Source organism: Macrotis lagotis, chromosome 4 (assembly GCF_037893015.1).
Source record: "Macrotis lagotis isolate mMagLag1 chromosome 4, bilby.v1.9.chrom.fasta, whole genome shotgun sequence".
Classification (NCBI taxonomy): Eukaryota; Metazoa; Chordata; class Mammalia; order Peramelemorphia; family Peramelidae; genus Macrotis; species Macrotis lagotis.
This window is the reverse complement of record NC_133661.1, coordinates 153,666,722-153,684,536: the sequence shown is the minus strand read 5'-3', so window position 1 is coordinate 153,684,536 and position 17,815 is coordinate 153,666,722. Positions and strand designations below refer to the sequence as shown.

Here is a 17,815-nt window from a genome sequence, read left to right as displayed (position 1 = left end):
ATTTACATGGTATTCATACCAATATTTAAGGGTACCCTGTGGGTTCTACAAGATAAATGGCCAAAGAATATGAATAAAAAAGAAGATAAGAAAATTGAAAATAATCACCTGAAAAGAAAGTTCATTCAAGGGAATGAAAATTGGAATAATGATGAAGTGCCACCTTACATCTGTCAAAATGCCAAAAATAAATAAATAAGCAGTAACAACAAAAGATATTGTCACAGGCCATTGGGGAAAGAATATCTACATATATTGCTGCTGAGACTACAAATTCATACAATCTTTCTGGAAAGCAAGCTGCTTTTCCAGACTGTTGTTTATTTTTAATCATAACTTTTGACCACATACTCCCACTATTTGGGATATACTCCAAGAGAATTAAAAATTATGCAAAAATATTAAGAGCTCCATTGTATATAAAATGAGAAGAAACATGGTATAGTAGATAGCAAGTCAGCCTTTTAGTCAGAAAGGCCATGGCTTCAAGTTCCACTTGTGTATTGAGTGACCACATGTCCCTGGATAAAGCATCTTGCAGCACCCTGGTCATCTCTGTCAGCCTAGGAAGGGCAGAGCAATTGCCCATCTGCATTATCCTTCAGAGGAAATTTGCTCATCATGAATTCTCTATACCTAGGAAGTCATGGGTCTAAATTCCTCTCAAATTATATAGTAGCAAAAAACTGGAAACAACCTAAATGTCTCCCTATAGGATAATATCTTTCTGAACAATATATGTACCCTAAACCCAATTGTCCCACTATTATAAATATATATATATATATATATATATATAGGAGCATTATTTTAATCTATGTAAAATATTAATGCCTCCATCATTTGTAATAGAAAAGAAGTAGACCAACTAAGTGTCTAAAAGAAGGATATCTAAACAAACTGTGATATACATCAAAATAGTGGAATATTAAAATTTAGTTAAGAATGGTAAATAAAAATATAAAGAAACAGAAAAATATGCAATAAGGCAAATTTACAAAAGTAAGATTAAAAGAATGATTCTTTATCTTTGACCATATAAACAGAAAAATATATGCACAAATGAATGAATCACAAAATGTTGGAAAGCAGTACAGAGGGAATAACTAATAAGTAGTTTTGGTTAAAAGTATGTTCAAGGGGCAGTTAGGTGGCCCAGTGGGTAGAGCACCAGCCCTGGAGTCAGGAGTACCCGAGTTCAAATCTGGACTCAGACACTTAATCATTACCTATCTGTGTGGCCTTGGGCAAGCCATTTAACCCTATTGCCTTGAAAAAAAGAAAAAAGTGTGTTCAAATTCTATTTTAAAATTAAGTAGTTTTAAATATGTTCAATTGGTTTTGATACTAAAGTTAAATTCATAATAAATGAAAGAATAAAGTACATATTAGTAAATAACTATAGCAAGCTTTGTTTTTTACTTATTCCAAATGTCTTATATTTTAGGGATATGGAACATTTGTAATAATGAAATCACTAAGATAGTAACTTTTTTATTAAGATTACAGTAAATTATACAATTGTATCTAAACTGAAGTAACTATTAACCTCTAGACAATATATAATATTATTTTATAATAAAAATATCAGTATGAATGTCCAATTCAAAATCTTTTTTTCTGATTCCTTGCCTTGGCTTTCAGATTAATGAATTTGAATTCATTTTCAAATTTACAATTTTCAGATCAACTCCATACTCCCAGGGAAATCATTTATGAAATTTATGGGATGGTGAACTAATTTTCCTTTCTCTTTGAAACATCATTATGAATAATAATAATAATAATAATAACTTATCTTATTTGATAAGATGTTTAAAGCACTTTCCATATATTTCCATTTCATCCTTAGAACAAACCTTTGAAGTACTGTAATTAAAGTTCTTATATTACAGATGAAACCGTCAAGGTCCAGAGAGACCCAGTAGTTTTCCTAAGGCCATGAAGATCATAGATGGTAGAACTAGGTCTTCTGAGTCCAGAAGTATTCTTCCTACCACTCTTAGATGAATCTGAATGTTAGTCTAATGATACATTTATTTCTTGAATTAGGTTTTGTTTTAATTCAGTTTGTATAGATAACTCTTAAGGAATAGTTTGAAACTTGACCACGAAAAATACATAAATTACTAAAATTTAAGTGTTTTGTTTTCTCTTACAGGTTCTCATATCAAGCTGTTCAAGATGTCGAACTTGTGACTGTCTTGTACATGATGAAGAAATCATGGCTGGTTGGACAGCAGATGATTCAAATCTCAATACTACATGCCCTTTTTGTGGAAATCTTTTCTTACCATTTCTAAATATTGAAATAAGAGATTTACGAAGACCTGGCAGGTAAAAACCCTTCTTTTTCTTTATATTCACTAACTGTTTGACTCTGGGCAAATCTTTTAAACTGTTTGCCTTAGTTTCCTCAACTGTAAACTGGAGATAATTAAAGCACCTACCTCACAGATGTGTCATGAAGGTCCAATGAGATAATTTTTTAAAGCAATAAGTACAGTGCCTGGTACTACATAAATGCTATCTGTAATATTAACATTATTGTTATTTAAAGAGACGTATTTGTATACATTTTCTTTAAAAAGTCCTAAACATCTGTTATTTACATTGTAGGTACTTTTTAAAGTCCAGTCCCTCAACTGAGAATATGCAATTTCCATCATCATGTTCAAATCAAGCAAGGAAGTCATATATTTCTTCATCAGCCTCAGGAGTTGCTATTTCTGCTCAAGTGAATTTTAATGCAAATAGGTAATTATGGTTACATGGTGTCATATATTTCCACATGTTTAGGTATACATATATTTTCAGTTTTAATCTTATTTGCTGATCTTTTACAGTGCAGTCTTAGGTTCTTAAACAAATAGACTATTAAATAGTTGACAATTTGAGAAAGGAGTTTAACTGTTCTGAAGTTATGAAAAATTTTCACCTCCCTTCAGTTGTTTAAAAGAGCTTTAAAATGAATCAGTAGACCAAATGTTACTTCATGATCACATAAACTTTTCAATATATTGAAATGTCACCAAAATGGATAATAAAGTTTGTAAACATGGTTTTCTATTTTTTGCAAGGCAAAGTTCATAGGAAACTTGAAGCTTCAGATTATTTTTTACTTTATCATTGCAAGATATTAGTAAAAATTTGCATATTTTATTTTTACTTATCCTAAAGGGAAAAATTTGTCCTTAGAGAAGACAAAAATACACATAGAAAAATTAAGATGAGGTGGGAACTGCCAAAGAAAGCCTCTCACCAACGTCATTAGCTCAGTTCACCAGACAGTTTGTCACAGCAGCTCATTCTGGAAACTGGCACCATGAGCCACCCACATTAACTACTAGTGACGGAGGAGCTCCCTTGCAGATAATAATGAAAAACAATTTCTGTGGTCACCAGACAGAGTTTAGGAGATGCCCTGGACATATCCAGGTATTTACTCCCTGGACTCAGTGAAGGTCAGCCTTTCTTAGGAGTATGCTAAAGAGCTCTCCTCACTCTTAAGGAGGAGGCAGTGCCCCTTTAAAATATAGAAGAAGGATTTGCAAGTGAAAACAAAGGAAAAGGATATGCAGAGGTGGACAGGAATTCTAACCTATGTCAAGTAGAAACTCTGGGGTTTTATTTCACTCTGAAAATTGTCAAAAATGAAAAACAAAAAAACAGAAAACCAGTCTATGATGGAGGGACAATGGGAAGGCAAGCACACTAATGCGTAGTTAAATGAACTTTTGAATTGATCCATTCATTGTGACTCTCATTTTAAATTTGTGCAAAAGTGATCATGCTATTGGTACCCTTTGACCCAATGACCTCAATACTAGGCATATACATTAGATACAAAATATTACTAGTGCAGCATTTGTCTACAGTTCTTTAATATTATATAGAAGGGGTGGGATGATCATCGTTTTGGAAAAGGCAGGGGAAGGAATCTAGAGAAACAGTGGAAAGATTTACATAAATAGATACAAAATGCAATAAGCAGAACCAAAAAGACAAGTATGAAAAAGAAATTCAAGGGTGGCAGCTAGGTAATGCAGTGGATAGAGCACCAGCCCTGGAGTCAGGAGTATCTGAGTTCAAATCCAGCTTCAAACACTTAATAATTGCCTAGCTGTGTGGCCTTGGGCAAGTCACTTAACCCCATTGCCTTAAATAAATAAATATTTTTTTAAAAAAAGAAAAGAAACTCAAAAGGAAACTGAATTCTGAGCATTTGGGAAAACCCTGACTGTCCAGAAGATCAGAAAATGAAACCTCCCTCAGGCCAGAGGATAAGAGGACTAGCACTGCAGAATGTGGTATATTTTTTTTTTGGTGGCTATGGGCACAATTTATTCCACATCATGCAGAAGCCAGAATGTGATATATCTTGTCAGATGTCCCTTTATCAGGGTTTCCTGTTTAATTAATTTCCTTTGAGACAAGAAATAATTTATTCTTGAGGAGGTAGGAGGTTTTTCCCCCTAACAATGAATGATGTTATGTCAGGACATCAGTAAAAAAAAAAAAAAATTAATTGAAAACAAAAAAGAAGTAATGCCAGATGAACCTTATTTCTTGTTTTGATAGAACTGTTTGGTAAATCAAGAGAATGTGAAAACTATAATTTACCCTAGAAATGGAAAAGATGAGGAGATATAGGCTAGATATGCTACAGTTTTTTTATGTTGTTGAATTTCCAGATCCAAAATATAGATAATAATGGAGTATATGAAAAAAAGGATTCCTAAAAGTTAGAAAAGGTTAAAGCAAAGAAAGGATTATATAGACCTTTATCATTAAAGAATGTAGATTTCAAAATCTTTGCATAAAATCCTAATTAAAAAACTATGATTAAATGAAAAAAAGTATTCAACTTAACCAAAATAGATGCAAGTACGGTACTTCATTGAGAGAACAATTCATATAAATAGCCATATTAGCAAAGTATCCTAAATCACATGATTGTATTAATAAATATAAAATTCTTTTGACAAGGTACTAATATTCACTATGTTAAAAACTCTACAAAGTACCAGCAATAGAAAGGAAATTAGAAAAAAAGTATTAGCTAAAATTAAAAGCACAATTTGCAATGGAGAAACATTGTCAGTATACAAGGACAAACCAGAGATGTCCTCTTTCCCCAGTACTGTTTCACCAAATGATAGAAATGCTTGCACACTAGTAATAAGAGAAAGAAGTTAAAGACAAGAGACAAAACTATCTCTATTTGCTAGTGAAAAATGGCTTTCATGGGCAGCTAGGTGGTACAATAGATAGAGCACTAGTCCTGGAGTCAGGAAGACCTGAGTTTAGATGTGACCCCAGGTACTTAATAATTTCCTAGCTGTGTGACTTTGGGCAAGTCACTTAACCCCATTGCCTTACAAAAGGAAAAAAAAAAGAAAGAAAGATGGCTTTCTTAGAGAACCCAAGGAAAAAAAAAATAATCAAGACAATAGCATCAGTAAATAACTAAATACAGAGTAAATTAACAAAAATCAACATTTGGTTCTATATAGTAAAAACAGTCTTCAAAAAGGAATAGGAAAGAGATTCTATTTGTAACAATTCCAAAATGCTAAAGAATCTGAGTCAATCTATCAAGATTCATTCAAGGCTTATAAAAATATATTTGCAAAATACTCTTTTATAAACTTAAATATGACTTAAATTATTAGTGGGATATTCATTGCTCATGGTTGGAATTCCCTAATGTACTCAAAATGAGGATACCAAAATTAGTTTACATATTGGGGTTATACTAATAAAACTGCAGAGAGGATACTTTATAGAATTAGGCAAAATAACAACAAAATTCATTTGAAGGGAGAGGTGAGAGGCCTTGAGAATGGCACATGAGGATTGATTGACTTATTAGTAAGTTTTGTCCTGGAGAAGAGAAACCATCATGACCACTATAGAAATGTACATTGTATTATATTCCTCTGTATAAATTGGATGTGTATTAAGTATTGCCAATTCTTCTTCCCCTCCCCCCCAGAAAATCTAAAGAGCAAGAAAATTCATGTGCCCGAAGTATTCAGATCCCTGAAGGAAGGAGACAAAATTTGAGCACATCAAAATGCCCAATATTTCCAGTGGCCAGGAGCATCAGTACCTTTGGCCCCTTAGACAAGGAAGAAACAAGAGGACAAAAGATGAGCCACATTGTTTCTACAGGCAGCCTCCCAGCATCTTTGCAAGGAGCAGCGGTATGCCCATTGGTATTTTTAATTTGCACAGTGGTCCTTTAGCTTTAATTTTAGTTCCCTTTTGCTATGTAGTCTTGATAGCTTTAATTTAAATAACCTTATTACTAGTAAAGCATTTTAGCTTCCATAATAATGTTATAAGGAAATTATTACTATTCTACTTAAGTGATATATCATAACAGTTGTTTAAAAAGTATAATTCCACTCAAATATTTTATACTTGTATACCTGTTTTGTTGTTTTGCAACAGGATTCACTGGGATTAGAATGGGACCTTCCAAGTCCAGATCCTATTACTGTTCCATATCTGAGTCCATTAGTGGTATGGAAAGAGCTTGAAAGTTTGTTGGAAAATGAAGGCGATAATGCAATAACGGTGGCAGATTTTGTAGACCATCACCCAATTGTATTTTGGAATCTAGTGTGGTATTTTAGACGTCTGGACTTACCCAGTAATTTACCTGGATTGATTTTGTCTTCTGAGCATTGTAATAAGTATTCTAAGGTATGAGAGAAAAGTCTGTACCAAATATGGTATTAAAATATTGTTCTTTTGCCTCAAAAATTATTTGCCTATTCTCAATTCTAAAAAAAATTGGTTTTCATTATATTTCATTTATTCTAGGACCTTAACAGTCATATTTATAGAACTTTTAAAAAATGTATTCCTAATTATATTTCTTCCCTTCCATTTGCTATAACTTTTGTCAGTGACATGGATAAAAACATAACATGTTCATCCATTTTGCAGATGACTCTTAAAATAAGAGCAATAGCTAACACATTGAATAACATGATCAGGATCTATAAAGATCTTGACAGCTTGGAGCATTGTACTGAATATAAGATGAAATAAAGTAGGAATAAATGTGAAGTCTTATATTTAGGAACAGCAACAAAAAAGTAACTTCCTGGGCACAGGAGGGGAAGGCATAGTTTTTGTCTTCCTTTTCTTTTTGAGACAATAGTTTGTCTGAAAAAAACCTAGGGGTTAGAGTGGATTGGCAACTCCTCATAAGTCAGTCTTGTGATGTTGTCCCACATCTGACCTTGGGCTTCAGTAAGAGGTATAGCTGTCATATATAAAGAGAGGAGAGTCTTTCTGTGCTCTGTCTTCATCATAATGTCCTCTAGTCAGTTTTGTTCAGTTCTGGACACCCTTTTAAGAAGAACATTGCTGAGGTAGAAAGTGTCCAGGAAAGGGCACCCCAGATGGTGAAGAAGTAGAGAAAAGAAGATACAGAGTATACATGGTTGCCATTTTCATATATTTGGAAGGCTGTGATGTGGAAGAGGGACTAGATTTGTTCTGTGTGGCCTGGAGGGCAGAATCAGAAATGATGGATGAAAGTGACAAGGAAATTTGAAATTTTGGTGTCAAGACAAAAAGCAAAATTATAATTGCCCAGAGGTTGAAGGAGTTGCCTCCACAGTTGGTGGCTGAGGTTACTAAAAGTCTAAGTAGAAGCTCAATGATGACTTTGAGGGGAAAGGTAAGAAGGATTCTTTTGAAATAGAAATTCCTTTTGAGTATGGATTAGACTAGATGACCATAGGGGTCCCTTCCAACTCTCAAATACTATGGTTCTGGCAACAGTACCAATGAGATATTTTAATGTTCTTAATTGCCACATTGTCATTCAATCATGACCAACTCTTCACGAGCCCACTTAGGGTTTTCTTGGCAAAGATATAGAGTTTACCATTTCAGTAAACAAGGTGAAGTGACAAACCCACAGTCACACAACTAGGAAGTGTCTGAAGCTGGATTTGAACTCAGGTTTTCCTGACTCCAGGCCCAGCACTCTTATCCACTTTGCCACCAGTAGACACATTGAATAACCTGAATAGAAACATCCTGAATGCCCTATGTTGTAGAATAGTACATCATTATCCTCAGAACAGGAGTGAATTCTGTCATCAGGGAGATATCAGATGTGAAAATTAGATAACATGGTAATATGATGAAGACGAGGGATGACATCCCAAGTCCTCTGCTAGGCTTCCCTTGGATGGGATCAAGGAAAGCAGTCTAGTACCTAGACCTTCTTGGGGTTCTGAAGGGACAGCATAGACAGGAATCTCACCAGATAGGCTACCATCTTTATCATTCAAGAGAGCATTCACATCAATAAAATAATGATCCATTGGAGCCATAAGTGGTCTAGTGCAATTACCACCTCTTCAGAACTCATTAAGCACCCATGACAGCCCCCTCTTCAGAGGTCCCACAAGTACATTTTTGGCATATTGGACCACTTCTTATCTAATGAAATGAAACATATGTTATAAAAGTAACATGAGCATTTTAAATGAGATGACTATATTGTAGATACTGTTAGGAAAAGTTTTAATTAAATCATAGAATCACAGATACCTCCTTCCCCTAATTTTCAGAGCCATGAGTGACTTGCCTCAATTTGCAGTTAGTTAGTGACAGAACTAGGACCAGGAACCACATTTTTCACTACTACTAACTGCCAAGCTTTAAATATTTTTAATATTTTAACTTTTCAACATTTTTACCACCTGTACTATGCCTTAATGTGGAAAGTATTTTAATTTTTAATGTTGATATATTTACTTTGAGAGAGTTTAGCATCATTAAGATTTCTTTTTTGTTGTTCAGTAGTGAACTCTAACCCACTTCATATAAAGTTTTCTTGGCAGATACTGGAGTGGTTTGCCATTTCCTTTTCCAGTGGATTAGGCAAACAGGTTAAGTGACTTGCCCAGGGTCACCTAGGTAGTTGAATGTCTACAGACAGGTCTTTCTGACTCCAGACCCAGCAGTTCATCCATTGAGCCACCTAACTGCCTCCTTACCATATTGCCATGGGGTTTTCTGGGCCGCAATATTGGAGACAGGAGAAAAGAAGGAAACACACTAGCCATGAAACCACCTATTGCTTTTTCCTGCGTGCTTGCCTCCCTCCTTCCCTCCCCCCCTCCTCCAGCCTCACCTCTTCTCCCCTTCCCACTCCACTCCCACCAGTTCCAAGAAGGGGGGGGAGTTTGTGAGGGGGGACTATGTAATTTTTTTATATAACACATATATGTTATGTCATGTTTATTCTGACTGCCAGTTTGTGTCTGAAATAATTTATAAGAAACTCCTCATACTATCTTACTCTTTTTTTGCTATTTAGATTCCCCGTCATTGTATGTCAGAAGACAGTAAATATGTTTTAATTCAGATGTTATGGGACAACATGAAATTACACCAGGATCCAGGACAACCCTTATACATCCTCTGGAATGCACAAAGTAAGTGCCTTTCTAAGAAGAAATCTTTGTTGATATATAATTAATTACTTTCTTCAAGTAGCATAGTCATACAAATGATATTTTTTAATGCAACTTTTTGTCTTTCAGGTCAAAATCGTACTCTTTTATTTGAGAGTGAGTGCTATGCTTGATGTTGTTAATGTGTGGATTTCTTTAAGGGGGGTAGGGTAGTACATGCATAAACATGCATGAGCATGTCAGAAAATATTTTAGCTTTCAGTAGATTGCTTCATCCTGATTCCTTTTCTTCCCATTTACTAGTTTTCAGTCTTAGACTGCCACCTCAGATTTTTAAGGAGTACTCTGAGGGGCAAAATATTTGTTATTACTTGTATAAAACTTATATTTTAAGCCCAAATGTTACCCATTAGACATACTTGTCTTTTCCTTTTTTGCTACCATATTTTTATCACCATTTCTTTCTTTGTCCTATCATTGTTCTTAATTTGTTTTATTGGTGCTTTTTTTAATTTAAAAATTTTTTAAAGTGTTCATCTGAAAAAAAAAGCCAGTAACTGCTGCTTAATTATTTTTTCTTTTTTCTAGACAATGAACTCTTTTTTTTTGTTATCTTGGTTCTTTTATAGCCCAAAAATACCCAATGGTCCATTTATTGCAAAAAGGCGATAACTCATTTAACCAAGAACTGTTAAAAAGCATGGTAAAAAGCATTAAAATGAATGACGTCTATGGACCAATGAGTCAGATTTTAGAGATACTGAACAAATGGCCTCATCTTAAACGACAACGGTAAGAACCATTCTTTTAAGTAATCTAACATTTAAAAATGAGCATGAGGTTCCTCAAAACAAATTATTAATTCTTTGCCTAGCAATTCACTGTCAAAACTGGTTTTGTCTATTTTTAGTATATACATATTTTCCTCTAATATTTGAAACCTAACACTTTCCTTTCTCTAACCCCCTCCTATTTTTATTTCAGGAGTTTATATAGAGAAATATTATTCCTCTCACTTGTGGCACTAGGAAGAGACAACATTGACATAGGTATAATTCATTCTAATAATATTTTGTACTTATTTAGCACTATGATTTTTAATGCAAGTTATTATCAAGAAAAAGAATAAGTATCATCCCGTTTCATGCAGTAACTTAAAAACAAACAATAAATGTAAACTTTCATATCAGAACATATTTCTCCAAAGATTTAACCCTTTAAGATAAGAAAGATAAATAAGAATTTTTGATGAAAATACTGGTTATTTTAAATTACATATTTTAAATATATTTTTCATGTGTCCTCATACTTTTCTTGCTTAGTTGGCTCATGTTTTTCTTCTTTAAATTTGCCTCTTCCAAACCTCAGGAAAAAAAATGCAAAAAATGGTCATTGTTACCTAGAGAGAAAAATGATTTGGGACCATCCCATTTAAATTACTGTGAATGGTCAGAAAACCTTCTAAGGCTGGGGGTGTGGCACATTTGATAACCCCTGTTATAGTTACTGATATGATTCCAATTGAAACTAAAACCTTCTCCTTCCCCTGAACCTTATTTTCTTCTTCTGTTATTGGGATTAGCCTGGATGACCTCTAAGGTTCCTTTTAGTCTGTAATTCTATAAGGAAAGGTAGCTTTAACTGATTGGACCATCTTGATTTGGTCTGATAAATTAAAAAAATATAGCATAGAATGTGCTCCTATTATATGATCACCTCCTTAGTTAAAAGGATCATGTCAAAAGAATATCAAAAGTTCCATATTGACCTGACAGGCCATTTTGAGTGATATTTGATAATACTAGTCAATAATTTCGTTAATGTACTATGAATAATGAAACCCTAACATCTGCACATTGCTACACCAGGCCAAGGGTGGGACATGGTGTAGGAGAAAAAAATATTGTCAAATAGAAAAAGGAAGAAGGAAACTGTTTTTCCTTCCTGTGTGCCATCTGAGGACTAGAATTTATAGTTAATCACAAATCTAACATGAATCAGCCCCTAGTACCTTTTTTCAGAGGAAAAACACCAACCTGATATTAACAGGAGGATATGTAAACTGAAGAAGAGGATGTGGTCCTCAAAATGACCCCTCTATCTTTACTCAGGAGATATTCAAATATATAGGCCTCTAACTCCAACTCCATTGTTAGAAAATTCAGGGGTCTAGAAAGCAAATAGAATTTTTATAATTTAATTAATGAAAATCCAGCTTCTCTTTTCTCTTCCCCTTCGTTGAAAAAGAAATAAAAGCAAAAACCCTTCTCACAAATTTGCAAATTCAAGCAAAAAAAATTCCCAGTTAGCCATGTCTAGAAAAATATATCTTGATCAGAACCCTCTTATCTCTCTGTCAAGCAATGGGTAGCATGTTTTATCCTGAATCATCTAGAATTATAGCTGGTCATTGTATTGATCAAAGTTCTTAAGTCTTTCAAAGTATGCAATAAAATTTTGATTAACCTTTAGAGAAGCTAAATTAGAGTTGGTTAATGTCTAGTTTTAGGATATTACAAAAGATTGCCCAGTTAGTTTTCAGTAAATTTTAATTTGGAAAGAACTGTGTAATTCTAAGGGTTGCAAGACATTGGAATATGTTACAAACAGTGGACTTTGGGATAGTTTAAGTTTAGAAGATGAATAAAATTACCTCTAGATAATCTTTCCAAATTTTTGATTTTGTGTTTCTAAAATAATTTAGTACATAGTTATTGATCCTACATACCCTTTAAATGCAAATTTCTATTTACAGATGCATTTGACAGAGAATACAAGATGGCATATGATCGTCTCACACCTAATCAAGTCAAGAGTACGCACAACTGTGATAGGCCACCCAGCACCGGAGTGATGGAATGTCGAAAAATATTTGGCGAACCTTATCTTTAAAATAAATTTATGTGTATATATTTACATAAATATGTGTGTATGCATAGATACGCACTGTTTTGTACAGTCTGTGTAAAAATTACCACTTAAGTCTCTAAGAAAATTTCTATCTTCATTTTTTTTTTTGAAAATGCATTTGCAGCAGAGTCAGAAAACCCTAATAAACTACAAATGTTTTAGTTAAAGAGTAGTAACAAGTGGGCTAAATGCTGCTTTACTTCCTGGTCCTTTTGTTGTTTCCCTCTATAAAGAGTTTCATGATGGGGAAAAACCATAATTAAAAGTTAAAAGACAGTCTCTTGGAAAACAGTGATAAAAATTATATATGAATACTAATAAATAACAAAATCAAAGGATCTGCTGTTTACATAGATTATTCAGATGTTACAAAGAATACAAAGTTGTATTATACATGTTTTAAATTGTTTATAGTAAGTTGATATTTTTTTAATTTTTTAAAATTACTATAGCAAACTTAAAATGAATTTAAACTTTAAATGAGCAATTTCATGCTCTTCCTTCTTAAGTCTGCTGCTATTTGGAACAAATAGTCCAACCTATTTTCAATTGGAAGAAAGGAGTGTAGGAAGGCGGAAAGGACACACAATTGATCCAAAAATGCCAACACTAACCCCAGTGTTGTATTGGGTTCAGTTTGCATTTGCACATTGGGAAGCCATAAGTTTGTATGTGTATGTGTAAATGTCAGAGTGATATGCCCTATACACCACCAAGATTGGCACACTAACAATCTTGAGAGTAGTATAAGTCCCAAATCTAATTCTCCTGAATCTTTTAAACTCAGGCTCAGCGTACAGTGAAGAATCCAGCACTTTTTTGTTGTTGTTGCTAATTGCACTTATATACAGTATGTTGGGAGGAAAAGTTGCAAAATTAAACATAAATTTTATTGACATAGAAAATGGTGTGCATTCCAAGTAGGTTAACACTACTCCAAAAGTTTTATTCTAATTTTAATTTTAATATGGAAGATGACAAGTATAGCAGATATATTCCAATTTTAATGTATGAGATTGGATATATCAGCTGTGCTACATGGTCATTTTTAGGGAACACAGTCAGGGTACTCCATTTAGAATTATATTCAATGTTTATTTTATATGGAGCAAAATATTCATCACTACAGAATAGATTTCCCATATTTAATAAGGTAACTTGAAATAAATCATCAAGATCTACAAATTATGAAAACTAGACAAATGAGCTGAATGTTTCGAGCATTAGTGTTAAGTATTTGGAGATACCAAAAATTGATTTGGTTTTTTGTTATGTTTTGTTTTAAACACTTAGTTGTACTGCTCTATTGAGGGTTTTCAGGATATTTCTTCCAAGGGGAAAAAAGTATCGCTTGTTATCATTAGTTACTTTAACGGTTTTATTGTTTGGATTTGTATGCATGTATTATCATTAACAAAGGAAAATTATCCAGATGATGTGCTGAGATAGACCAAGGAAATGATCCCAAACTGTGTGTGTATGTGTGTGTGTGTGTGTGTGTGTGTGTGTGTGTGTGTGTATGTTTTGTGTGTGTGTGTGTGTGTGAAGCAATTTATAGAAGACAACAAGACATACCTTCACTGCAATATAATTAAAAGTCCCATCATTTACTCCCTAAATCACTTAAAAGACAAGTGGGCTTCTTTGTTAAGTTGAGCCACCAGTGAATGATACTATCTTAAAAGATTTTACAATTTTCCACTTGAGGAAATGATCAGCATGAAATATATCAATACTCCTAACTCAGGCTTATGCTGATATTAGTTTACTTCAATAATGTGATATTCTGCCTGCTTCTTTTTTCACCACCACATTTTCTATTCTCAACTAATTGTAAGCTTTTCATACTTGGTATTGTAATTCTCTAATTCACTAATAAATTTGAAAATTTTTTATCAGTAAGCTTCTTAGAAGATAATATATTGGATGACTGTGGGATTGAGCATCAGTAATTAATTTACCCCATCACTTTTGTAATGAGGTACTTAAATACTGTTTTTTTTCCCTTGTAAAAAACCTTTTTCATGGTTATTTACTTTTTTTCTTGGCTACTAATGTATTTTACATTCTTATATAAATCTAAATGTCCTATTCTTACAGTCCAGACTCATTTGGAAAGTGATTGTTTAAATTATTTTATTGTCTAATAGTTGAGTCAGTTTTTAAAAAATATTTTCCGAAGTTTTACCTTTTCCAGATAGAGTGATGGGAAATTAAGTCATAACAGTGAGGAAAGCACCCTTTTAGTCATGGGTACTGTGCTTGCTCTATGTAATAATATAGACAGATATGAATAGTTGAAGTTCCTATCCCATTTGGCTATCTCATTTTAGGATGCTCAGTTTGGTTTAGACTTTGAAATTGTTGAAATTAGATATAAAACCATACTACTTGCTGATGTAAGGTAAATGCTTCTTCCATTATGTTCTGAAAATTACTCATCCAGTAATGTTTGTTAGTGATTTTTGAGTATCATGTCATATTTCAATTGTCTTCCTTTACTTTCTCAACTGCAGAATTGTGTAAATCCCTTTATTTTCTTATTTCTTTAGTTGCAGTCTAAAAAATGATCCCTGAAAAGTCAGTATCCTGTATCATGTAACTAATAATATTTCTTTCCAAAGAGTTTTGATAATCACTATGAATTCCAAGAATAATGAAAAAGTGCTCCATTCTTTCTTTTACAAAGATTACCAATGTATTTATAAAGTGTCCTGTAGTCCTGTGACCCATTTAAGGAAATACTTTTTTGTCTATGCACTAGACAATACATATGAAGCTTTATTTTTTATTTTTACATCAATATTTACTTGGGTGCTTCTATCCAGTTAATTTATCTCAAGACAGGAAGGGAAAGAAGCTTCTCTGGAATGATTCAATGACATTTGTACTGGAGGTCAAAGTAGATTCTGTCCATTCCTATTTACACACATGTCTAGCCTTCAGTTCCCATACTTCTTTTCTCATATTTAGCAGTTGCCCTTCAATAGTAACCTTAAGCATCCTCAACACATGATGTCCTCTGATTATTCTGTAATACCCACCTCCTTTGCTCACAAAGCAAATATGTTCCTGGGTTAATCCTGTTGTAAGTATTGAATAGAAATTCTATGAAGATCACATCACAGAGTCATTCCTGTAGTTTGAACCAATAAATATTTCCAAATCTCTGCTTGATGTTAAAAATGCTACCATGTGCTTTTCAACAACTGTAACAAAACTATTTAATGCAATAAAGCAAGTATATTTTTTAGCTTGAAGTTCATTTTTCCTATATACCTGCAATGTCTTGAATAGTCTAAAAGTTCAGTCCATTACAGGTCAGAACAAAGACCAATAAAGTACAACCATAGGTGGGATGAATATAAGTAAGCAAAAATTATCCCTGAACTCATCACCATCTAAGTAATTTCTAAATGCAATAGTTAAAAAATCTCTAATTTGAATTATTCCTTAAAATTCCCAATGTCATATTGATACTGGCCAGGAATTTATCCCTGAGAAAGAAATGGATCGCTTTTGCATATCAAATCTTTACCAAATGGCACATCTTGGTTTGTTAGATTAACATTTCTTGTTATTACCTTTTGGGATTTTTAAATGGTACTGTGTTACCTCCAAAAAACTGCACTTTTTAATGAGTGGTTGTAGATTTGTAAATATGTAATACTGAAAATTTATTTACCAAAAAGAACATCAGGAAGTTTGTTGTTTTGTTTGGTAATTCATTTAACTATATCTGATCAATGTTCATGATAAACATTTTTCTCTTGTCTCTGGAAAAATGGAAATTCTGTTCAGTTTTACAATGTAAAATAAAAAAAGATTTAGCTAAAAGATCAGTATAGTTATTCTTTTCTATTTCAAACATCTAGGTGATGCAGTGGATAGAGCGCCAGCCCTAGATTCAGGAAGACCTGAGTTCAAGCCTAGCCTCAGACAATTGACACTTAACTAGATGTGTAACCTTGGGCAAGTCACTTAACCCTGATTGCCTCCCATCCAGGGCCATCTCCATTCATCCTAATGCATATCTGGCTACTAGATCCAGACGGCTCAGGAGGAAAAGCTGAGGCTGGTGACTTAGCACTGCATCTCCTCTTCAAATCCAGTTCACATGCATGTCATGGAATCATCTCTTTGATATACTGGTCTTCTAGAACAAAGGACAAACATCAAACATCTTTCTGAAATTTCATTCTTTTTCCATAGCGTTAAGAATCCTCTCTACACTGAACATTAAGAGCATTAGTAAGCATTAAAAGCCAAGTCATTTGATGCTTAGAATATTACTAGTAATTTTTTTACAATCAGTTTTAAAAGTGTAACTTTTGTTCATTTTATGAAAATAACTGAATATCACCACTTAATTTTCCTCACAGGGGACTACAAGACAGTTTTGTACATTTTTGTAGGATTTTTAAAGTCGTATAGGTAAACACTTCTAATGTGCTGTAATGTAGCAAACAGAAAACAGTATTTTATTGCTTTCTTCTCACTTATAATTTATTCATTTATCTTCCATCAGTTTTTCAGTTAACAAAGATGATCTTCCTAATTGAGTAATATGTTTTGACACTGAAGTCACTGCTCAATTTAAAATTGTGTATATTTTAATAGGATTTTAAGAAGTCTTTAATTTTATTAACTACACAACGTCTATCCCATTTTGCTTTTTTTCTGTGGCATGGAGTATGAGACTGACCAGAACTGGTCATCTCTTTTCTAAGGTAACAAAGAGAAGTTCTAAGAAAGCCAATCATCTGGCCAAAGGAAGCCACATGAAAAATTTGGTTTTAATCACTTAACAAAAAGATACGGCACTTTCTAATTGCAGAATGCTTCATAATCTATCATTACATCCTTGAGGGATTTTCTGATTCTTGCATGAAAAATAAGAAAGTCCATTGACCAGTCAGGGATTAGTTGTGAGAGAGCTATGAACAATCATGTCCTAAAGATAAAGATTGAGTTGAAAAGCTGAGGTGGGACAAACTCCCTCCTTCCAGCCCCTCCTCCAGGTTCTCCTGTCAGAGCTTTCAAGGTAAAATGAATTGCTTAGATTTTCAACTCCTTCAATATTCAGATACCAACTAATATTGCAGAAATTACATTGTGAGCATAATTACATAGTTTTAATGATTTTCTATTATGTCTACTGATGAACTTAGAGATGAGGACATATGGTATTTAGTGAAATGATTAGATTCAGATTTACAGTTCCTTGACTTTTTAAAAAAATTGCATAGTAGAATCCTTGGTGGAGGTGATTATATAACCTACAGATCCTAGAAGACAGAGAAAAATTATTGCCTCATTATATCAAACCATCTGGATGTTTTAAGTAGCCTCATTTTACATTTGTTTCAAAGCACATTTCTGGTGTCCTTCAATGGAATGAGAAAATTTGTTTGATATTTATTTTGTGCCAATATTGCTAAGCACCCGGG

At 33.3% G+C, this 17,815-nt stretch overlaps 1 protein-coding gene across 10 annotated transcripts in view; it reads left to right on the top strand.

Moving 5' to 3' along the window:
• Positions 1-13,909, top strand: part of DENND4A (DENN domain containing 4A) — a 152,786-nt gene extending 138,877 nt beyond the window's left edge. For 7 of the 10 annotated variants that reach the window (XM_074234435.1, XM_074234431.1, XM_074234426.1 and 4 more), the window contains 9 exons: positions 2,162-2,337; positions 2,620-2,757; positions 5,999-6,209; positions 6,460-6,714; positions 9,359-9,476; positions 9,585-9,611; positions 10,085-10,247; positions 10,440-10,504; positions 12,211-13,909. In XM_074234435.1, the coding sequence (XP_074090536.1) occupies positions 2,162-2,337; positions 2,620-2,757; positions 5,999-6,209; positions 6,460-6,714; positions 9,359-9,476; positions 9,585-9,611; positions 10,085-10,247; positions 10,440-10,504; positions 12,211-12,347 (1,290 nt within the window). In that variant the 3' untranslated portion in view covers positions 12,348-13,909. The remainder of the gene's footprint in view (positions 1-2,161; positions 2,338-2,619; positions 2,758-5,998; positions 6,210-6,459; positions 6,715-9,358; positions 9,477-9,584; positions 9,612-10,084; positions 10,248-10,439; positions 10,505-12,210) is intronic. The other 3 variants (XM_074234436.1, XM_074234434.1, XM_074234433.1) reach the window with 1 other exon arrangement.
• Positions 13,910-17,815: the final 3,906 nt, after the last annotated feature.